Source organism: Pan troglodytes, chromosome 8, assembly GCF_028858775.2.
Source record: "Pan troglodytes isolate AG18354 chromosome 8, NHGRI_mPanTro3-v2.0_pri, whole genome shotgun sequence".
Classification (NCBI taxonomy): domain Eukaryota; kingdom Metazoa; phylum Chordata; class Mammalia; order Primates; family Hominidae; genus Pan; species Pan troglodytes.
The window spans coordinates 38,585,428-38,605,203 of NC_072406.2; the positions used below are offsets into that span (position 1 = coordinate 38,585,428).

At 36.6% G+C, this 19,776-nt stretch overlaps 1 protein-coding gene across 2 annotated transcripts in view; it reads left to right on the top strand.

Annotated features, from left to right (window-relative positions):
- Positions 1-18,004, top strand: part of GPR158 (G protein-coupled receptor 158) — a 422,057-nt gene extending 404,053 nt beyond the window's left edge. The window contains exons 8-13 of one of the 2 annotated variants that reach the window (XR_010146829.1): positions 4,806-4,944; positions 10,076-10,181; positions 12,419-12,565; positions 13,548-15,169; positions 15,296-15,420; positions 17,758-18,004. Coding sequence is in view for 1 of the 2 variants with exons in the window: in XM_521427.9 (XP_521427.2) it covers positions 4,806-4,944; positions 10,076-10,181; positions 12,419-12,565; positions 13,548-15,050 (1,895 nt within the window). In the remaining variant the exon portion in view is untranslated. Of the gene's footprint in view, positions 1-4,805; positions 4,945-10,075; positions 10,182-12,418; positions 12,566-13,547 lie in introns of both variants that reach the window. The other variant, XM_521427.9, reaches the window with a different exon arrangement.
- The last annotated feature ends 1,772 nt before the right edge of the window (positions 18,005-19,776 follow it).

Sequence of the window (19,776 nt, forward strand, 5' to 3'; positions counted from 1 at the left end):
ATTATTTTCTAAAGAAGAAGCACAACACGTATTTCAACTCCCACGTAATAACACCGCAAATTTGGTAACATCTGCATATTTTCTTTACTAATTGCAGTGCTAGTCTGAAGTTAATTATACAAAACTGATTTTTTTCCTAAGCACAACTTTTATATATCACATTTAGTTTAATTGGTACTTTGAATAATAAATTGTTTTTCAGCTACAGCATATTGTTTGGTATTGCTAATGAAATGATTTTAATGTTCAACTGAGCTATTATGAGAAATCTTATTTTGTCTTATATTTTTAAATATAATTCTCCATTGTAGCACACTAATTAACCTGATAACTACTTTTCTTTTTTTGAATCTTCAGTATAACATTATGTAAAAACTGTGTGGTAAGTAGCAGGAGATACTGTTTTCATAATGCAGCTACATGTGAATCCTTCAACTACAGCATATTTTTGTGCTAGTGGTACTTAATAATACTTATGCATTCACCATTCTTTTGTGCCAGGCACAGTACCACAAACTCAGTAGTGCATCAGTTTCGGATTAACACAGTTAATGATGCCAGTATGATCTTTAGATCACTTATAAGCCTGTTTAAGGACAAACTTGAGACAAAATGAAAATCTAACAGTTTATCTGAGCGAAGATCAATTCATGAATCAGGAAGCACCAAAACCAAAGGGAGGTTGTGGGTTTTGCTGTGGCGGCCTGAGCATTCAACTTTTATAGGCTGGAGATGGAAGCAAAATTTAAAAAACAAACAAAACAAAACAAACTACTTGATTGGCTAGAGCTAGGTGTTTGCCTTATTTGGATATTGTCCAGTGGGAGGTCCCAGGTTACAAAACCAATCAGCTATTTGGCTGTCTATGATTGGCTGAAGCTTCCTTCACAATTAATCAGTTACAAAGAATGCTTCTACCTTTAGTTTCTGTTTGTATGCCTGGAACCCTTATGCAAGCAAATAGAAACTAAAGGCTAATGGCTTGCCTATTTTCCTTTAACAGGCCCTGCAATGTTAGATGGAGGGGCAAGGTAACAGAGTCTCCATCTCTAATGACTTAAACATGAAACTGACATCATTTAGACTTACTCAACAATTATTTACTAAATCTTATCTACATTGTCCCAGTACTGTTGCTACCACCTATGTGGGCAAAGGGAGAAAAAAACTGAAAAACTCAGTTCCGGCCCCGTAGTTCATAACTAGTTGGGATGGGTGTCAACTAACAAGACCCCATGAACAATTTTCTTCTAATTATATGTTGGGTGGTATTCTCTGCATTGTGCTGTATACGTAAAAACTATAAAGATACTAGAGGGAAGAAAATTCAGTGTAGGTTATAATCATTTCAGGAGGCTTTGTGATAGAAATAGGACTTCAACTGGACATTGAAACATTGATTACGATTTTTCCACCTGAAATTCTAGCTCCCACTAGAAATGAGAGCAATAGTGTGAGCAAGACCAATAGCTCAGAAGCAAGACCAAGATTTGGAACGGGCCAGGAGTGGTGGCTCACGCCTGTAATCCCAGCACTTTGGTAGGCCAAGGTGAGTGGATTGCTTGAGGCCAGAAGTTTGAGACAAGCCCGGCCAACACGCCAAAACCCCATCTCTACTAAAATTACAAAAATTAGCCAGGCATGGTGGCTCATGCCTGTAATCTCTGCTGCTCAGATGGCTGAGGCACAGGAATCAGTTGAACCCTGGAGGCAGAGGTTGCAGTGTGCCAAGATCGTGCCACAACACTCCAGCCTGGGTGACAGACCAAGACCCTGTCTCAAAAAAAATAAAAATATAAAAAGATTTGGAGTGTTCAGAGGACAAAGAGACCTTCTAGGTCTGCTCAAAGAGTTTATGCTGGGGAGTACTGAGACGTCGTGTTAGATATATATTATGAAGTCATATTGTAGAGGGCTAGGAATGCCAGGATAACAGGATTTGTGAAATAATAGTGAGCCACTGAGCATTTCTGAATGAAGACACGTTGACGCCTCACAGAAGGCTGACCCGAAGGCCAGAGACCACAGTAGAAGTCAAGGTCTAGAAACCACAAGCAAGAATAAATAAATAAAGTCAAGCAACGTGGGCAGCTAACGTGAAGGCTGTGCAGTAAGATAGTGTTGAAAGTAAGGCCATAAGGTCTTCCTTTGGGACAGGAATTATTTCTAGGGTTGTAAGTAGGTAAGTGTGAATTTTTTTTTTTTTTTTTTTTTTTTTTGAGGCAGAGTCTCACTCTGTCACCCAGGCTGGAGTGCAGTGGCATGACCTCAGCTCACTGAGGCCTCCACCTCCTCTTTCAAGCAATTCTCCTGCCTCAGCCTCCTGAGTAGCTGGGACCACAGGCAAGTGCCACCACACCAGGCTAATTTTTTAAATTTTTTTAATTTTTAGTAGAGACAGGGTTTCACCAATGTTAGCCAGGCTTGTCTTGAACTACTGACCAGCCTGATCCACCTGCCTCAGCCTCTCAAAGTGCTGGGATTACAGGTGTGAGCCACCATGCCCGGCCCGGTATGCATGAACCTTCTAATGGAGATGTGACTGGGTTAACCCAAATGCAGTGGCACAGATGTGGACAAGTCCCGATATGATCAAAATGGAGTTTCAGAAAAATGAACCTGTTACTGTTATGAAGAGTGTGTTAACACAGATGAAACTGTTACTGAAATGCCAGGGTTTTGGTCTAGGTCCTACTGATCACTGTACAGAAGGCCAATCCCTGAGACAACAATATTGCCAGGGAAGAAGGCTTTAATCAGGTACAATAGCCAAGGAGCTGGGAGATCAGTCTCAATTCCGTCTTCCTGACCGACTAAAATTAGAGGTTTATATAGCAGGGAAGAAATGTAACCATATGTGGAAAACAGGAATTAGGGAGGGGTAACAAAGAGAAGTTGGTCAACAGGAAGCAGGTGGTTGGTTAGGCAATCATGATGGGTGAGGGATCTGGTGTCTCATTGTCCAGATGCAGTGATCTGGTAAGTTTCAGCTCCTTGATTCTATCTGGAGGACTGATGGTTGGTTTCCTGAAAAAGGAACTCAGATATGACAAATGTAACCTTTTCAGATTTTAAGACTGGGAGGATCAATTTCTATTTTTATTCAAAGAAACCACAAATATCAGTTCTGTGGGACAATTAGACCAGTTTCAAAGTCAGGTTTAGATGAGCCCTTGAAAAATAATTTCAGCAAATAAGGAGTAAACTGATAGCGGCTTAGGCAAAGATTGTTATTGTGGGCATTGAGAGGAATTAATACATCTGAGAAATGACTCGAAGAAAGAAATGTAGAAATGAAAGCTGGAGATTTCAAACCTGGGTAAAGAAGGCAACGGTAATTCCATGGACAGAAATACAAGAGTTGGGAAAGGAAATTATACATGAAAATCTCAAAGTTACCCGATTCCCTTTTCTCGATCCAATACAACTTGGCTGGAAACATTCATAGCATGGCCAAGGTCCACCATGCTGAATAAGACAGACCTACACTAGATCTCATGGAGAGTTTGGAGTGACATTAATTTTTTTGTCTTCCGGCTACATCAGGGTTTTAGAGTAGCTCCTGAGACATTTGTTTCTTTAAGGGATTTTAAATAATTAAGGCCCTACCTACCATTTAAATGCTGATTGAAATATACTGAAACTTTGGCAAGGAAAACACCTTGGTTTTTGGATGGATAATCCATGTTTTGAGTGGACATCAATGTTTCTGTTTACAAGAAAGTTCCATCTAGATAATGCATTTGATGAAATGTTTTCTCCAAATTAGAACTTTCTTATTAGACACTATCTTCCAGAAAGGTCATGCCACTAAGATAGATAAAATGGGTTGTATAGATTATCACTCAAAATGAGATAAAATAGCAATATTTAGTTTGGGGAAAAAAGTCAAATGAAATGTTTAATAATAAAAACCATTTATTTAACAATTACTATGTGTCAGAAACTATGTTAAGTGCTTTATATGCATTATTTTATTTAATTAGCACATAATCACATGAAATACATACTTTTATTATCCTCATTTTCCAAATGAAGAAATTGACCAGAGAGGTTAAGTAAATTGCCTAAGATTATGCAAAGTTATTTGGGGATAGAGCCAGAGTCAGAATCAGAATTATATCTAACATGGTGCTGAAGTCCTCATTCTTAGCTGCTACACTGTGCTCGTCTCTTCTAGCTTCAGTGATCAAACAAGGTGATTGTGAATTTTACTAAACCTTTCCACACTCAACCCACAGAAGACATGATTTCTGTCATGTGTGACAAAACAAGGTTTTATTTATAAAATATGCCACTGAATGTTTAGCAACCTGTGTTCTCACATAGCTGGCAATGTTATCTTTACTTATTGTACTGGGCTTAGTGCAGTTAGAACTTAAATTTCTAGAAGCTGCATATAAACATGTTCTAAACTTTTGTTGTTGTTGTTGCCTTGGTAACTTTATTGTGACCTGAGTGTTCCACGAGCATCCTAAACTTAGGTTAGGGATATGGAAAATTAGTTTACAGTGGTTTTAGGAAAAAGCAAGGTATTACCAAAAAATTAGAAAATTCTGAATGCTATTACAACAAAGTGTACCTTTAAATTAAATGCAATAACAAAAAAGTGTACCCTTTGAAAAATATTCCATAAACTGAATGAAATTTAAAAATATATGGCATTTGTATTTGTATGTGAATAAGACTTTCTAACCCATCTATTTATAAAAAACTTATGTTGAATAATAAACAAAATGCATGCTAAAGAAGAATTTTATTTCTTCACCTATAAAACTGATGAAAATGGTTTGTTATTTTCACAGCTGAATTTTTATTCCTCTTGTGGGGTGTTTATCTCTGCTATGCAGTGCGGACAGTCCCATCGGCATTCCATGAGCCCCGCTATATGGCTGTTGCAGTTCACAATGAGCTCATCATCTCTGCTATATTCCATACAATTAGGCAAGTGATCTGTAGAGCTAGTAAATAACTATTTTATTTTTCTGATGTGTTGCTGTTTAAATAACAAAATTAGATAAGATGCATAATAGAAAGACTTAGCAAAGATAGCATTTTATAAGTGGACTAATTTCTTTTACAGATTTGGAAAATGAATAGTTTTTAAAGCTGTTGTTCTTAGTTCCTTCGGCTGTGTTGTTTATTGCCTTCTTCTATTTTGAAGGTTAATTCAATGTTATTGTATTATCTTAAGCCACTTATGGAAATGTAATGGAATATTGTTTGTAATATGTAGCTTCATTATGAAGATATAATGCAATATGTGCATACATTGTAAAGCAGATACAGTTAACTCATCTATATTTTCATTCATGTTTAATGGGCTGGTTTATATTTTCAAAATCTCAATAGTCATATAGACAACTTGTATGTATGAATTCTGTGGAATTCAAAACACAAAAACTACTTCAATCTGATGACTAGATTATCATGTGCAATGGGCTTTGGTGCTATCACACATTCTGGTAATGAATTTCTGGGATAAGAATGTATAGCTTGGTCCTCTATTGTGTGATCATCCCAGGTTTCTGTCTAGCAGATGAGAACACAGGAGGAAGACAGTGGCTTATCATGAAGTGAACAAAATGAAATATATATGACTTATCTTCTGAAAATGTGTCCCTGATTCATATTTGAAAATGAAATGAAACTCTCAGGGCAGAACTAAAAGAAGGAATTCTATCATTTAAAAAGCAACAAAAAGATGTCATTCAATTGCTTGACAGATATGGAAAGTTAGGACACACTTAAGAAAATTAGAGATGTTGAGTATTTGTCTCTGGCCTCAGTGGAAAGAGTGGATCCCCTTTCTTTAGTTTCAATTCCTTTTTTGGCCTTCAGACTCTCCTGGAGATCAGTGAGAATGGAAGACGGGGTGGGAGAAGGCAGTTGTGGGTCTGGGGGAATTTTGTAGGATGGCTATCCTCTCTGACTTTAGTCAGCAATCAGAAGATGTGATCTTGCATCTTTAGAGATGTTGCCAGACAGCAGTGGGCCTCAGTTACAGCCTACACTTTTAAAACTTTTAAATAAGAAGAGGAGGTATCTATGGTCTGACAACCCTGGAGACTCCATCAAGAGGCCAGGAATCTAGAGAACTGGGCTCTTTGCTTTGTCTTGCCCTCTCTGAGAGAGGAGAGAAAGACATTAGAAGAGGAAGGAAAGATAAGAATGGAAATATAAGATTATAAATATGCAAAGGAAGAAATGCTTTTTCAGCTACTCAGACTGGAGTTTCAGTACCTAAGAGGGGATGCCCTCAGTCAACAATATCTTGAGCACCATAGAATGTCTCCTCCTGTTGCCAGAGCTCAAACAGCCTTGACATATTCCCCAGACTTTCTTCCAAGAAAAGCTACTTTTTTGCTTATTTGCAGAATATCAAGCATATTCCAAGATATAACAAACATGCTTTTCTACAACCAGTTACAAGTTAAATGTTAACAAATCGACTAACAAATCAACTAAAGTTAACAAATCAACTAAAGAGTTGTAAACCAGTAAGAAGGCTTCTCAGAGATGAGTTTAAATGTCTTCTGTGGTCAAAATGTGCTTATGTAGTGCAGAAGGTTGTGCACTTTAGCCTTATAATAAACTGCTAGAATTTTTTAGAAAAAAATTAATTGTCCAAGTACTTAAATCTGTTTAGAAGTTTAATAAATATCTAAATATCCTTTAATTCCTTAAAGTTTACTCTGTTCAGTTTTCATCATTAAATTTCATTTCTCAATATATGTCAAACTTTAAACTGGCCTAGGTTCTTTCAGGAGTAGGCATGGTAAACTATTCTTAAATGAATCTTTTAAAAGTCTAATAAGGCAATAGATGGTTGTTACAGAAAAATCCTAAAGAAAAAAGTAAATAAACTCCCCAATCACGCTACCCAAAGATAAGCACTGTTAACACCTTAGTATATCACTTTTAGGTGTTTATGTGTGTTTGTATATTTATGATACATTGCACTTTATAGTCTCCTTTTCAGAGTGTCACAATGCAAGTTAGCATGCTGAGAAGTCCTGCTGCAAGGAAACCTACTTAATTTTATTTAACCAGCATTTTGCAAACTTAATTGACCATGGAATCCCCCCAAACCTCACTTGACATTTGATAACAGCATCCACACTTCAGAAAATACTGTTTTTCTACTGATTCAAGGTGACAGGAAGTACATGTTAAATACTGATTGAAAACAGCCTTACTACTTTGCTGTAAATCTTTCCTACAGAGCCCCAAGCAACTCATTGGCCCAACCAGAATAATCACATGAACATGAGCTTGGTTCTTATAGACACACACACTGATTGAATGCTCCATGTTGAACCTAGTAAATTTGGTGTTGAATAGACATGATGTACTTGCAAGATCAATTTTCTTCCAGACAACTGTGTGGACCTCTATTACTTCTGAAAAGGGAGAACTTCCATTGGTAGCAAGTGTGACACAGAAAGACTAACTAGCTTGGTAGGCTTTGATTTTTTAGCAAGCTTAAATAAACCTGAAGAAGCCCTATGTTTTAAATTCCAAATTTGACCCACTATATCTTTCTGCCTAGATTGGATCAGACTGTGGTATATTGACTTTAAGGAATCACAGCATATATTAGCTACTCTCAGAAATATAATTTATATGGTTATAAAGGATGAAGGAATGGAATTGTAGTTTAATACAGTAAATCTGCATAACACTGATTTTGGGGGAATTGATAGGGAGAAAGTAATAGGCAATAATAAATCAATCAAGTATGTACAATGTCTTATTTACATATGGCCTGAACTTATACATGTGACGGTTCAAATATTTATAAAGTCCAAGAATAAGAAGCAATAACATAATAATTTAAATCAGCTATATCCATCTTGGTAATTTTTTCCTTGAATGAAACAATATAAAATAAGGCTTCCAACAGTGAAAAATATATTCTCTATCAATATAGCATGTGTTCTTTCTTATATGCTTAAAATAATTATGTCTATATATGTATATATACATATATAAATTAAAAACTATGACTATACATTATATACAGATTTACCTTTATTCATACCAAATTGTCAAATTGCACAAAAATAAACTAATAGCAAAGAATTAAGTCTAGAAGGATAAATAACACAGAGGCGTTTTTCCCAGCCTGTTATAATCCCTTATCCTTTATTATTTTTAGTGCTAAGCATAAAGCAAATCTTTGGGAAAGCACAAGACTTTTAAGTGTGTTTATTTTTAACCTCAATTTTCAAATATTTTATGCTCCTGGCTTTTAGACCTATGTTTTAAAAGATGAAATACTCTTGAAAAAATGAAGCTTTAAAATTACTGCAAACCCAGTTTTTCTCAAAATATTTCTAGTCAGAATTGCAACCTTAAAAACCTGGCAGTAATTTAAAACTGATTGAGAGTGATGTCTGTATATTTCACAGTTGGTGGTTTTTTAAAGGTTCACTATTTTAAATTATGTGCAAGCATTTTTCCTTCTAGATACTGTCATGCTACTTTAAAGTTTATTTGCTTTGCATTTAAGATGGAATTCTCAATACATGAGGATCCTTTTATGAATGTCTCCTTTAATGTAACTTTCTGCTCCAATACTGGAATGACCCTCAACAGACTGGATTTGTATTATTTTCCCAGAGTGTTATATCCCTTATATGCCTCAGAGACTGTTACTTGTTACTGAGTGTAATGATCCTATTTCAATGCAAAAAAAAAAGCCTGACCCAGGAAAACAGACTGTGTCAAAAGTCTGTTTTCACAATCTTTTGTCAAAACTGGTTCAGTTTTGCAGTCATATTCAAGGTATGTGTTTTTCTCACAAAGAAGTTAGAGAAGATGGTTAGCCAGAAAGCCCTATCCCTGTTTAATGAAATGTGAGCTATTGTGATGAGTGCCCTGTATTTTATATATGTTACAAGCCTATTTGGTTTGCATCTCTAGACACAAGGGAAAATAATTCTCCCTTTTGGGTAACTGCTGAGCTTCCATTTTAGCTTGATATCCTTAGGGGAGCAGCATGGAGGTGAAAATGAGAAAGAAATCCTCTTGATGACAATTTTAAACATTAATGATCATTTACTTAGTAAATTTGTCATTAATATGGTAGAATGAAGATATAAAAATCAGTTTCTTCCTATTGTAGCCATTAATATATGTTTGTTTTGTGATTATAATATCATGAGCATTTTCTTAGGATGTTAACTTTGCAAATTTGATGATGTGAAACAAAATTGTAGTTCTCTAATTTCAAGTGGCAAAATGTCATATTTTGCTTTCATGGATAAACAATGGATAAGACCTTTATGAAAGCAACCCCTGGTTTCTGCATAAGGATGCATCCTTAAAACATGAACTGTGTACATACACCTATTAATTTCTGAAAATATTCCCAAATTACTAGAGTAGACCTTAGTATTGAATTTCTCCTCACCATTTTTTCCTGCAGAGGCATACTGGAACACAACTTTATAAATTTCTCAATCAGATAAGATTTTTAAATACTGCATTTTAAATTATTTTAGACAATTTGATAATTTAGAACAATGTATTTTAAAGGGTACATTTTTATAAACCATTAGTATGTTTCATTAAATTGTTTTATCCATTAAATTGTTTTATTTCAATCCTTGGATCATTCACAAAGATAAATAATTGTCCACTTTTTCTTAATTATAACTGTTTTTAAACATTGATGCTTTGTAGGCAAATTATGAGTTCTAAGAATATTACAATTGATAACTCTACAAATTTGTATTGTAAGTTTGTAACCTACTCCTCTTGAATTTACATATATTTACCATTTCGATTTTTAGAGGCCACTTTACATACAAAATAATAATCTTGGGAATTATTATGCTGCCTTTCTTACTATTGTTAATCTAAAATCATAATAAAGGGTTCATATACTATGCATCAAATTAAGCTTAGACTTTATTCTTCTGAGATGAAAATATATGCCGTAGAAATAGTAATACAATTTCCTTTTTCTTATTTTAATACAATGAGGAAAAAAGAGTTTCCAAGTAATCCTAGTGTTCTAAGTAGAATCTTAATCTTGGATTGTTAACTCAATGAATTCTCATTTCAGATTTGTTCTTGCCTCAAGACTTCAGTCTGATTGGATGTTGATGCTGTATTTTGCACATACTCATTTGACTGTGACAGTCACCATTGGGTTGCTTTTGATTCCAAAGGTATTCTTCTAATATTACTTTTTTTTTGCAAAACTTATTTTTAATGAACATGGAGTTGTTTATCCTATAGGCAAAGGGAGGTATGGAAATTTGCTTAATATTTAAAAGAGTTTTAAAGCTCCCTCCTCAGGAAACTGGCTGTTTTCTTTTTGAATTTTGGAAACTTCTTAAATAATTTTTAAATGCCTTTGTTTGTACAAAAACCCATCATCTGTTTCAGTCTTTTTCCAAATATATTGATGTCTAGTATGTTTTAATTATTATGGGTTTGTTCTAGCTGTAACATCAAGATCATTTTTTAAAAGACTCTCCTATTCTAAGAATCCTCTTGTTTGGATTCATATTCAGAGAAATCTTATGTTTGAAACATTCAAATAATTTTTTATGTATATAGAAATAAATTATTATATATAGAGGAATCTCCATAATGATAGATACTGACAAAGACTTGTCCAGGCAGCACCATGAAATGAGGAAAAATGAGCCAGGACTCAGAATACAGGGATTCTAGACTCATGGACCTTCCAGAAACTGGCTGTGTGTTATGACACTAGCCAGGACTTTTGATTTTTTGTGTGTGATATAATAGTAAGGCTTCCTGGAATAAAATAAAATGATATTGGAGTTTTTTTTTTCTCTGGGGGGAAGGTATTATACAAATTATATCATTGTTATTATTTTCCTCTTTTATACATAAACACAATATTAGAACACTGTGTATCTTTTCAGTGCCACAAAATACAGTGTTAGCACAGCTGAAACCAGAATTGTGATTTCTTGTCTTCACTCTAGGCTTTTCCTCAAGTCTCACAGTTAACCAGAACATTGAGATTCAGCCTGATTGAAAAGTCTAAACCATTGTAAACAGAACAAGATACCTATTTTATTCCCTACTTGAATTACATCAACTAGACACAAGTATTTTTATAGATTATCTTAACTATTTTGATACTTTGCATAATATGATTACACTTTTATTAGATAGATGGAGCTATACTGAGATTATTTAATAAATTGTTACTGAGTTCCAAAGAGGATTGAAACTTGTACATGAATGTTCATAGCAGTGTTATTCATAATACCCAAAAAGTAGAAACAACCCAAATGTTTACCAACTGATAAATGTATAAACAACATGTGGTATATCCTTACGATGGATTATTATTCGTCAGTAAAAAGGAATGAAGTTCTGGCACATGTTACAACAATAAGAAGTGCAAAAGCCAGACACAAAATGCCACACATTGCATGATTCCATTTATGTGAAATGTCCAGAATGGGCAAATCTATAGAAACATAAAGTAGATTAGTGTTTGTCACAGGCTGGGGGAAGGATGAATAGAAGTGATTGCTTAATGGATTCAAGGTTTCTTTTTGAGATGAATATTCCAAAACTATTCTGGAATTAAATAGTGGTGATGGTTGCACAACCTCATGAATGTACCAAGAACTGACATATACACTTTAAAGTTATAAATTTTATAGTATGTGTGTGAATTCTATCTCAATGAAAAGAGAATGTTAAAATATTATAGAGGGGCATTGCTAGGCATTGTTATATATCCTTAGAATAAGAGAAATGAACAGATAAAATCCTGTATTCTCACGGTACTTATATTCTGGAGAAGGGGAGAGGGGGAAGGGGAAACAGACAAGATAAATAAATAAGGTAAGTATTTAAAATAGTATTTTAGATAGAGGTAAGTGCCAAGGAAAAATAAAAAAGCAGGAAATGGACAATATATGACAAATGACATTATTTCTTAAACTCATAATTGTCTCCAAGACTTTAAAAACAAGAAAAACAATTTCATTTTTATAAATGACCTCCAGGTGGTGTAATCAGTGGCGTATGATATTTTGGAGGGCAGGAACTCTATGATATTCACGATTTGTGGCCTTTAGTTCATGGCATCTGTGGGTCTCACAAACATATGTAGAAGAGTAAAGTAAAGATTCAGTTTACCAGGGAGGCTGGAGCAGGAGGATGGCTTCAGCTCGGGAGTTTGAGGCTGCTGCGTGCTATGACCATGCCTGTGAATAGCTGCTGCTCTCCTGGCTGAGCAACATAGCAAGACCCTGTCTGTCTGTCTGTGTCTCTCTCTATCTAGATAGATAGATAGATAGATAGATAGATCGATCGATCGATCTAGGTATAGATATAGGTATATAGATATAGATATATGCAATGCATTACAGTGAGCTAATGTCTACTGCTCATACTGAATTTGTTTCAGTTTTCACATTCAAGCAATAACCCAAGAGATGATATTGCTACAGAAGCATATGAGGATGAGCTAGACATGGGCCGATCTGGATCCTACCTGAACAGCAGTATCAATTCAGCCTGGAGTGAGCACAGCTTGGATCCAGAGGACATTCGGGTAATGCCAGTACTCTATCTTTCTTCCTATTTCAGATTAGCCTTATTTATACAGGCAGGCATGTGTGGGTTGGGGTGCGTGTGTGCATGCATGTACACTCATGTTTGTGCATGTATGTCTCGGAAAGAGGGAATGTGTTTGGGTATGAACTGAAGATGTCAAATGCAGAGTTAATCCAGTTCTAAAATATATGAACCATAGTATAAATTAGAATGCACAGGCCATTTCAACTTTTATAGTAACCTGGTCAACCTCAGTAGTCTTAACTGACTTACTGGTATTCATAGTGATGAACTGATTAAACGTGTTCCATAATACATGCTTATAACATCTTGCTTAGGGAAAGGTAGGATAGATCTGTGGAGCAGAGAGGAGAGCCTGGATTATTTAAAATAATCTATGACGACATATCAGCATCTGAAGGAAGCAGATGTTTTTAGTAGTCAACGGACTATTACCCTCTAAGCCTAATCTAACATCACATGTAACTTTATCAATGGCTGCATGATTCTTCCAATACTACTCAGGGATATGGTTCACCTATAAACAATATGCTGTGTTTTGTTCTGGTCTAGGCTCAGTCTGGTCCTCACAACTTGAATGTACAAAGTGCTTGCTCCTTGATGCAAGGTTAGAATACATGAGTTCGTGTCTTAAAGTCCACACTTATTTGAAACAAAACACAAAAGAATCAGAAAATACAAATCAGAAAAGTACAAATCAGAAGGAGCTTGCTCCTTGAAGCAAGGTTAGAATACGTGAGGTTCATGTCTTAAGGTCCACACTTTATGTGAAACAAAACACAAAAGAATCAGAAAGTACAAATGGTGAGAAAATCGACAAGTACATATGTCAGAGAAAGCTGTAGAGCAGTTGCCCCAAATTAGAGCCCAAGTTTACTGAATTCCAATACCATGTAGTGATCTTCTATGACTGGAACACTAAATTCTACACTTCTTTGAATTTGTTTTTGTTCTGGCAGGACGAGCTGAAAAAACTCTATGCCCAACTGGAAATATATAAAAGAAAGAAGATGATCACAAACAACCCCCACCTCCAGAAAAAGCGGTGCTCGAAGAAGGGCCTAGGTCGTTCCATCATGAGACGCATTACGGAGATCCCAGAGACAGTCAGCCGGCAGTGCTCTAAAGAGGACAAGGAGGGCGCCGACCATGGCACAGCCAAAGGCACTGCCCTTATCAGGAAGAACCCCCCAGAGTCTTCAGGGAACACAGGGAAATCCAAGGAGGAGACCCTGAAAAACCGAGTCTTCTCACTCAAGAAATCCCACAGCACTTATGACCACGTGAGAGACCAAACGGAAGAGTCCAGTAGCCTACCCACAGAAAGCCAAGAGGAGGAGACAACAGAAAATTCCACACTGGAATCCCTGTCGGGTAAAAAACTAACACAAAAACTAAAAGAAGACAGCGAGGCTGAGTCCACGGAGTCGGTGCCGTTGGTGTGCAAGTCAGCAAGCGCTCACAACCTCAGCTCAGAGAAGAAAACTGGGCACCCACGAACATCGATGTTACAGAAGTCTCTCAGTGTCATAGCAAGCGCCAAGGAGAAGACTCTTGGATTAGCTGGGAAAACCCAAACAGCAGGTGTGGAAGAACGCACTAAATCCCAGAAACCTTTGCCAAAGGATAAAGAGACAAACAGAAATCACTCAAATTCTGATAACACAGAGACTAAAGATCCTGCCCCCCAAAACTCAAATCCTGCGGAGGAGCCAAGAAAGCCTCAGAAATCTGGGATTATGAAACAACAAAGGGTCAACCCCACCACTGCCAATTCTGACCTGAACCCAGGCACCACCCAGATGAAGGACAACTTTGACATTGGGGAGGTGTGTCCTTGGGAGGTTTATGACCTGACCCCTGGTCCTGTGCCTTCAGAATCAAAAGTTCAAAAGCACGTATCTATTGTGGCTTCTGCAATGGAGAAAAACCCAACTTTTTCCTTAAAGGAGAAATCTCACCACAAGCCTAAGGCAGCTGAGGTTTGTCAGCAATCCAATCAGAAGCGCATAGATAAGGCTGAAGTATGCCTTTGGGAGAGCCAAGGCCAGTCCATTTTGGAAGATGAGAAGCTTTTGATTTCCAAGACTCCAGTTCTCCCAGAGAGGGCAAAAGAGGAGAACGGAGGTCAGCCTCGTGCAGCCAATGTGTGTGCTGGGCAGAGTGAAGAACTGCCCCCCAAAGCTGTAGCATCAAAAACAGAGAATGAAAATCTCAACCAAATAGGACACCAGGAAAAAAAGACATCTTCTTCTGAGGAGAATGTGCGTGGCTCCTATAACTCAAGTAATAACTTCCAGCAACCTTTAACATCACGAGCAGAGGTTTGTCCTTGGGAGTTTGAGACCCCAGCTCAACCAAATGCTGGAAGAAGTGTAGCTTTACCTGCCTCTTCTGCTCTAAGTGCAAATAAGATAGCAGGGCCTAGGAAAGAAGAGGTCTGGGATAGTTTTAAAGTGTAGCATCTCCAGGAAGAAGAGGAAAAGGAGGGAACCCCGGATTGGATATGAGACAGAAGATATAAGAATCAAATATTCCCAAGGAGGATTTGTCAATCAAGGAAAACATGACAGATGGTGAGGTAAAGTCAAAGGCATGGGTAGAAGAGGACCAGGGGGGCAAGAGCAACAATGTCATAGTGGAGAAGTCAGACTTTGGTCAAGAAAGTCCTTCCCCTGGTAACACTAGGAAAATCTTTCCATTTCAGCATGTTTAAGGAAAATAGCCCACAATGTCTGCCCTGATCAATATGTATCCATGGGACTTTGAAGATCCTAAGCCAGGTAAACCAGGAGACAAAGAAGATGTACCAGATTTGCAAAGAAAGAAAAGGTATAAGACATATATAACTGAAATTCTAAGTAGCTGACCGAGAAGAACTTACTTTACCTATTTAACCTTGATAGCACTGCTAACTTAATGCATCCCAAAAATATCTTTTATATTAATGATTGCTCTCATTTTCTTATAAATGTATGTTTCAGTATATCGTTGTGTCTCATATTCAAGCATTCCAGATTGTATAATTTTTGCAAATAACTTTGGTATTATGTGACACAACACATTTATGCAATCTGCAGCTATTCAATTGTTATTGCACCTTACAGAATACCTGCTATCTATCAACTTTAGTTGATTCTTGAAGTACAGTAAGCTTTCTCTGGCTTGGGAAGCCATAACTGTTACTATAAAAACTTCTAGTTTTGGCTGTGGTTTATATATTGTGACTTTGAATTTGACTCTATTATTTCACATCATGGTTTGTTATACTGTCTTAATCAGGGTTTTTTATACAAGTTGAGTTACTTGTTTTGCACTTCTTGTTAGGACTCAGAAGCTTTATTAATATTGGAGATCAAGTGGTCCTACTTAGTCATATGTCTCAATAAGTTAAGGACAACTTATCCGTTGTTTATTCAAAGTCAGAGATAGATAACGCCTTCATTCCAATTAATTGTCCCTTTTAACTCTTTCAGTATTTCCTACTTAGCAGCATTTCCAAAGGAAGAAGCTAAGAGTGAGAAAAATATACCATGCATTATTTTTACCATTGGAAAGGGAAGACTCTAGGGATGACATGAGAATTATAGCAGTACTATAGACCCAGGAAGTTTGCCTTTCAAAAAAAAACACAGGTAGCTCCTGATAGCACTTTCAAGGGATTATTTTTTTAAAGAGAAAAATTATGGTAGCATCAAGATCATTGTATGGATATATTTTTATTATGTGTATGAAAATACAGTATTTTAAAATACCTTAAAGTATTTATTCTCATAAACTCTTATTAATTGCTTCAGCTAGAGGTAGAACTTGCTGGGCTCAAATCCCAAAGAGGTTTTATAACCTTATTTATTCAAAGCCTATAAGGTGGTATGGAATCTTCATTCTCCCAAGCACTGGAAAATGTCTAAGTCCTGCAAATTGCCATTGTGAGCCACTTGCTCGACATGTAACATGTAAGGTCTATTTGCAAAGCAAAGCAGCCCCCAAAGCATATTTTATAAAGCTTATTGCATTCCACACTGATCTCTTGGCATGGGAATCCTAAGCTGCCGACTAAGCCCTACCGACATGATCATGCAATGAGATTCCAAAGCTCAGTCTCATTTCATTTAAAGAAGAATCACTCAGAAATAGAACTGAGACTTCCCTTTTTCTCCCTGTAAACACCCAAGTATCAACTGCTTATTTGGCCAGGACACTCCCAGCACAAATAACTATTTTTTATGTCAAAAGCAGCAAGGAGGACATGCTAGGGTGATAAAAGATGGAGAAACAGGATCAGAGGGTGGATATAGGACTGTTCTTAGAGAGTATTTTCAGTGGAAGGTAAAAACAGAATTCTCCATATTCATCATCAAATTTTTCTCAGTGATTTTTTTATTCAGGAGTAAGCAAGCACTTCACTGTTTCACAAAGCTGTGTGCAAATCTTCCTCACCCATTTGCTGACTTTATGCATTACTCAGGTTGGTGGGGTCGGTTTGAGAAGATATAGAAATTCTATTTTTGTGTCTTTACACCATTTATTTCTTTTATCCCTTCCTTTTCAATGAAGGCCTATATGCTTGGTGACCTCCTTTAAGGAATCTTTGTGAATTGGGTTGGAATTTCCTAGACCCACATATTTGTTTCATTTATGTCTGAAATCTGTTAGCACTTGATTCTTTTCTTGAGAATTATGCAGTCAAGCATCAGTGACTTTCTATTGCACTTCAGGATTGATCCTGCTAGAGATGTGAGTTAAAAAGACTTGCCAAATTATATCTTAGCGACATTCTATAGTTCATAGATTATTCTCCACCAGCATAAATCAGTGAGAGTGCCTAGAGTCTTTCTGAGAGTTTCATTGCCATTATCAACAAGAGAAGTTGAAATTTACAAGTCAGGAGGTTATTTTTCCAGATTGATAACCATAGAAAGTGAATAAACACTTTTAAGGTCGCAAACATTTGCTAGGTTGTCCTTCTCAATGCATGTGCAGGCTGCATCCTGTCCTTGTTTTTAAGCCAGGGTTTATAAATAAGTAGATTTATACCAATCTTAATAGAATTGTATATTTTATGCAAGAATTAAATGCTTTACAACATGAAGTATAACTCAACCCATTGTAAACTTTGGTGGCGATATGGATTTGAAACTCGACAGTTCTCTTGTATTTGCTTCCTAGGTTTCTGCATGCAAGTTATGACAGGTAGGACTGAAAAAACACTGCCTTTTGACTTCTAGCATTTAGCAACCGAGAGTCGTAGAGTCAATAAAGCTGTAAGTGTCTTCACTTAATCTGTGGTTCTCCTAAAACTATTATCTGAAACCTACAGCATCCCACCATGAAATATTTGGTAAATTTATGTTGTGACGTGTTGCAGCATGTAAATAATTATAACTTCTCTGCAATAAAACATATTTGTATGAAAGCGATTTGTGGGGATTTGTGTGTTCATCTATAGAAAACTGAATTTATTTTGTCCAACTTTAAAAGAAATTCCATATATTTGTTTGGCTCTGGTATCCTTGTGCACATACATCCTCATATTGCCAGTCTATAGGAATATGTGATTAGCCAAATGTGGCCTCAAACACACAAGTAATCATTTGGAGGCAATCAAAACTATTTGTGGTTTTGATTTAAGAAGTCTCTTCCCAAATGGGAACTAACTCAGCTACCTTTTTTCTTTGCTTGTTTACTCCACACACAGTACCAGGAAATCTGCTAAGGAGTGATGATACAAAGATAAACAACCCCTTCAGGAACACTCAGGCCCATGAGAGTATCCAGTCACTGGTATAACAATATGCAGATGAGCATAACTAAGGTCAGGGAAGTCCCACTAGAGAGTTCAGGGTCACCAGGCCGAAAATCTGCAAAGGCAACAAACAGGTATCAAAGGGAAACTGTTGTAAGGCTGGAGAAGTAACTGAGCACAGACTGCACGCCACGCTTCAGGTTAACTGCAGCTTCATCCTGGAGCACTGGAAGCTATTGGGAAGCTTTTAAAAGTGGCATAATGAAGTCAAAAATTAGATCATTTTGGAAGCAGCCCTGAAATGAACTGAAACTGGAAGGGACTAGAGGCAGCTAAAAACGATTAGTGTGAGAGGCATGATGAGAGAAGATGAGAGCCTAAAGAGGAGATGGAAAGATTCATGTTTATTTCATCAAAATCACATCTCCAATTGGGTTTACTATTTTATTATAAGCATGTGAAATGGGAAAAATCAGGTTACTTTAGATAACTGTCAAATACAAATTTTTTTCTAAGTTTATTGACATTTTGGCTAATTTCAAAAGCCTCGAAAGCCCTTTCTGAAGACTGGTAGACCTCGTATCATCTGTTCACGAGAAAAGCTGATGAACAGGATCCCAGGTTCCTGCTATGGGAAAGCTTGGTACTAAACTGGGCTGGGAAAGATGGCGCTTGGGGCATGTGCAATGTGGACTGAAGTTTCTACCAGCTCAGAAGAGCTCTAGAAAGACAACCAGGCCTGAAAAGAGGGAAGGGCAGAGAGCTGGTCCCCCCACCTTATCCCTACACCCCTCTTTCTTTGGATGAAGCACAGCAACTACCTTTTCCCATCTGCTCACACCATTGCCACTTACAGAATTTTCAGTTATTGCTGGACTTGCCTAGTTGACCTGTGTCTGGCTATATTATTTTTTCATATATATTGTTTCTTTGTTCTAAATTTAGAATCTTTCTGCTAAAAAAATACCTAAGGGAAATCAGAAATAGGCTTTATCACATAAAAACTAATAATGAAAATCTGGTGTCCTAAAACAATGCAAGTTAGTTAAGATTTTCTTATATCAGCATATTCCATCTTTTCCCCCTGAATAGTTGTAAAGACAGCAATCAAATCTTTCTAATTTGGGTTGTTTTCTCTTTAAACATTTTGATTCTTAGAAAGTACAAGGGCAAAGTTCAAGCATCTTGTGTGTTCTAATTCAGCGTTAACTGGCTAGAAGGCAGATAATGAAATGTATGAATTGGTTTTTAATTTCCCTCTCTTTCCCTGTGATGTGAAAATTGCCAGAAATAAAACTGTCTGATCAAATGAACATGGAAAATAAGGGATAAATATAGGAAGAGGCCTGTGCTGCACAGCAGTCACATTCCTAGAAAGAAAAATAATTTAAATATGCAAATAGAAAGTCCATGCCAGTTCTTGTAGAACATACTCCCATTTC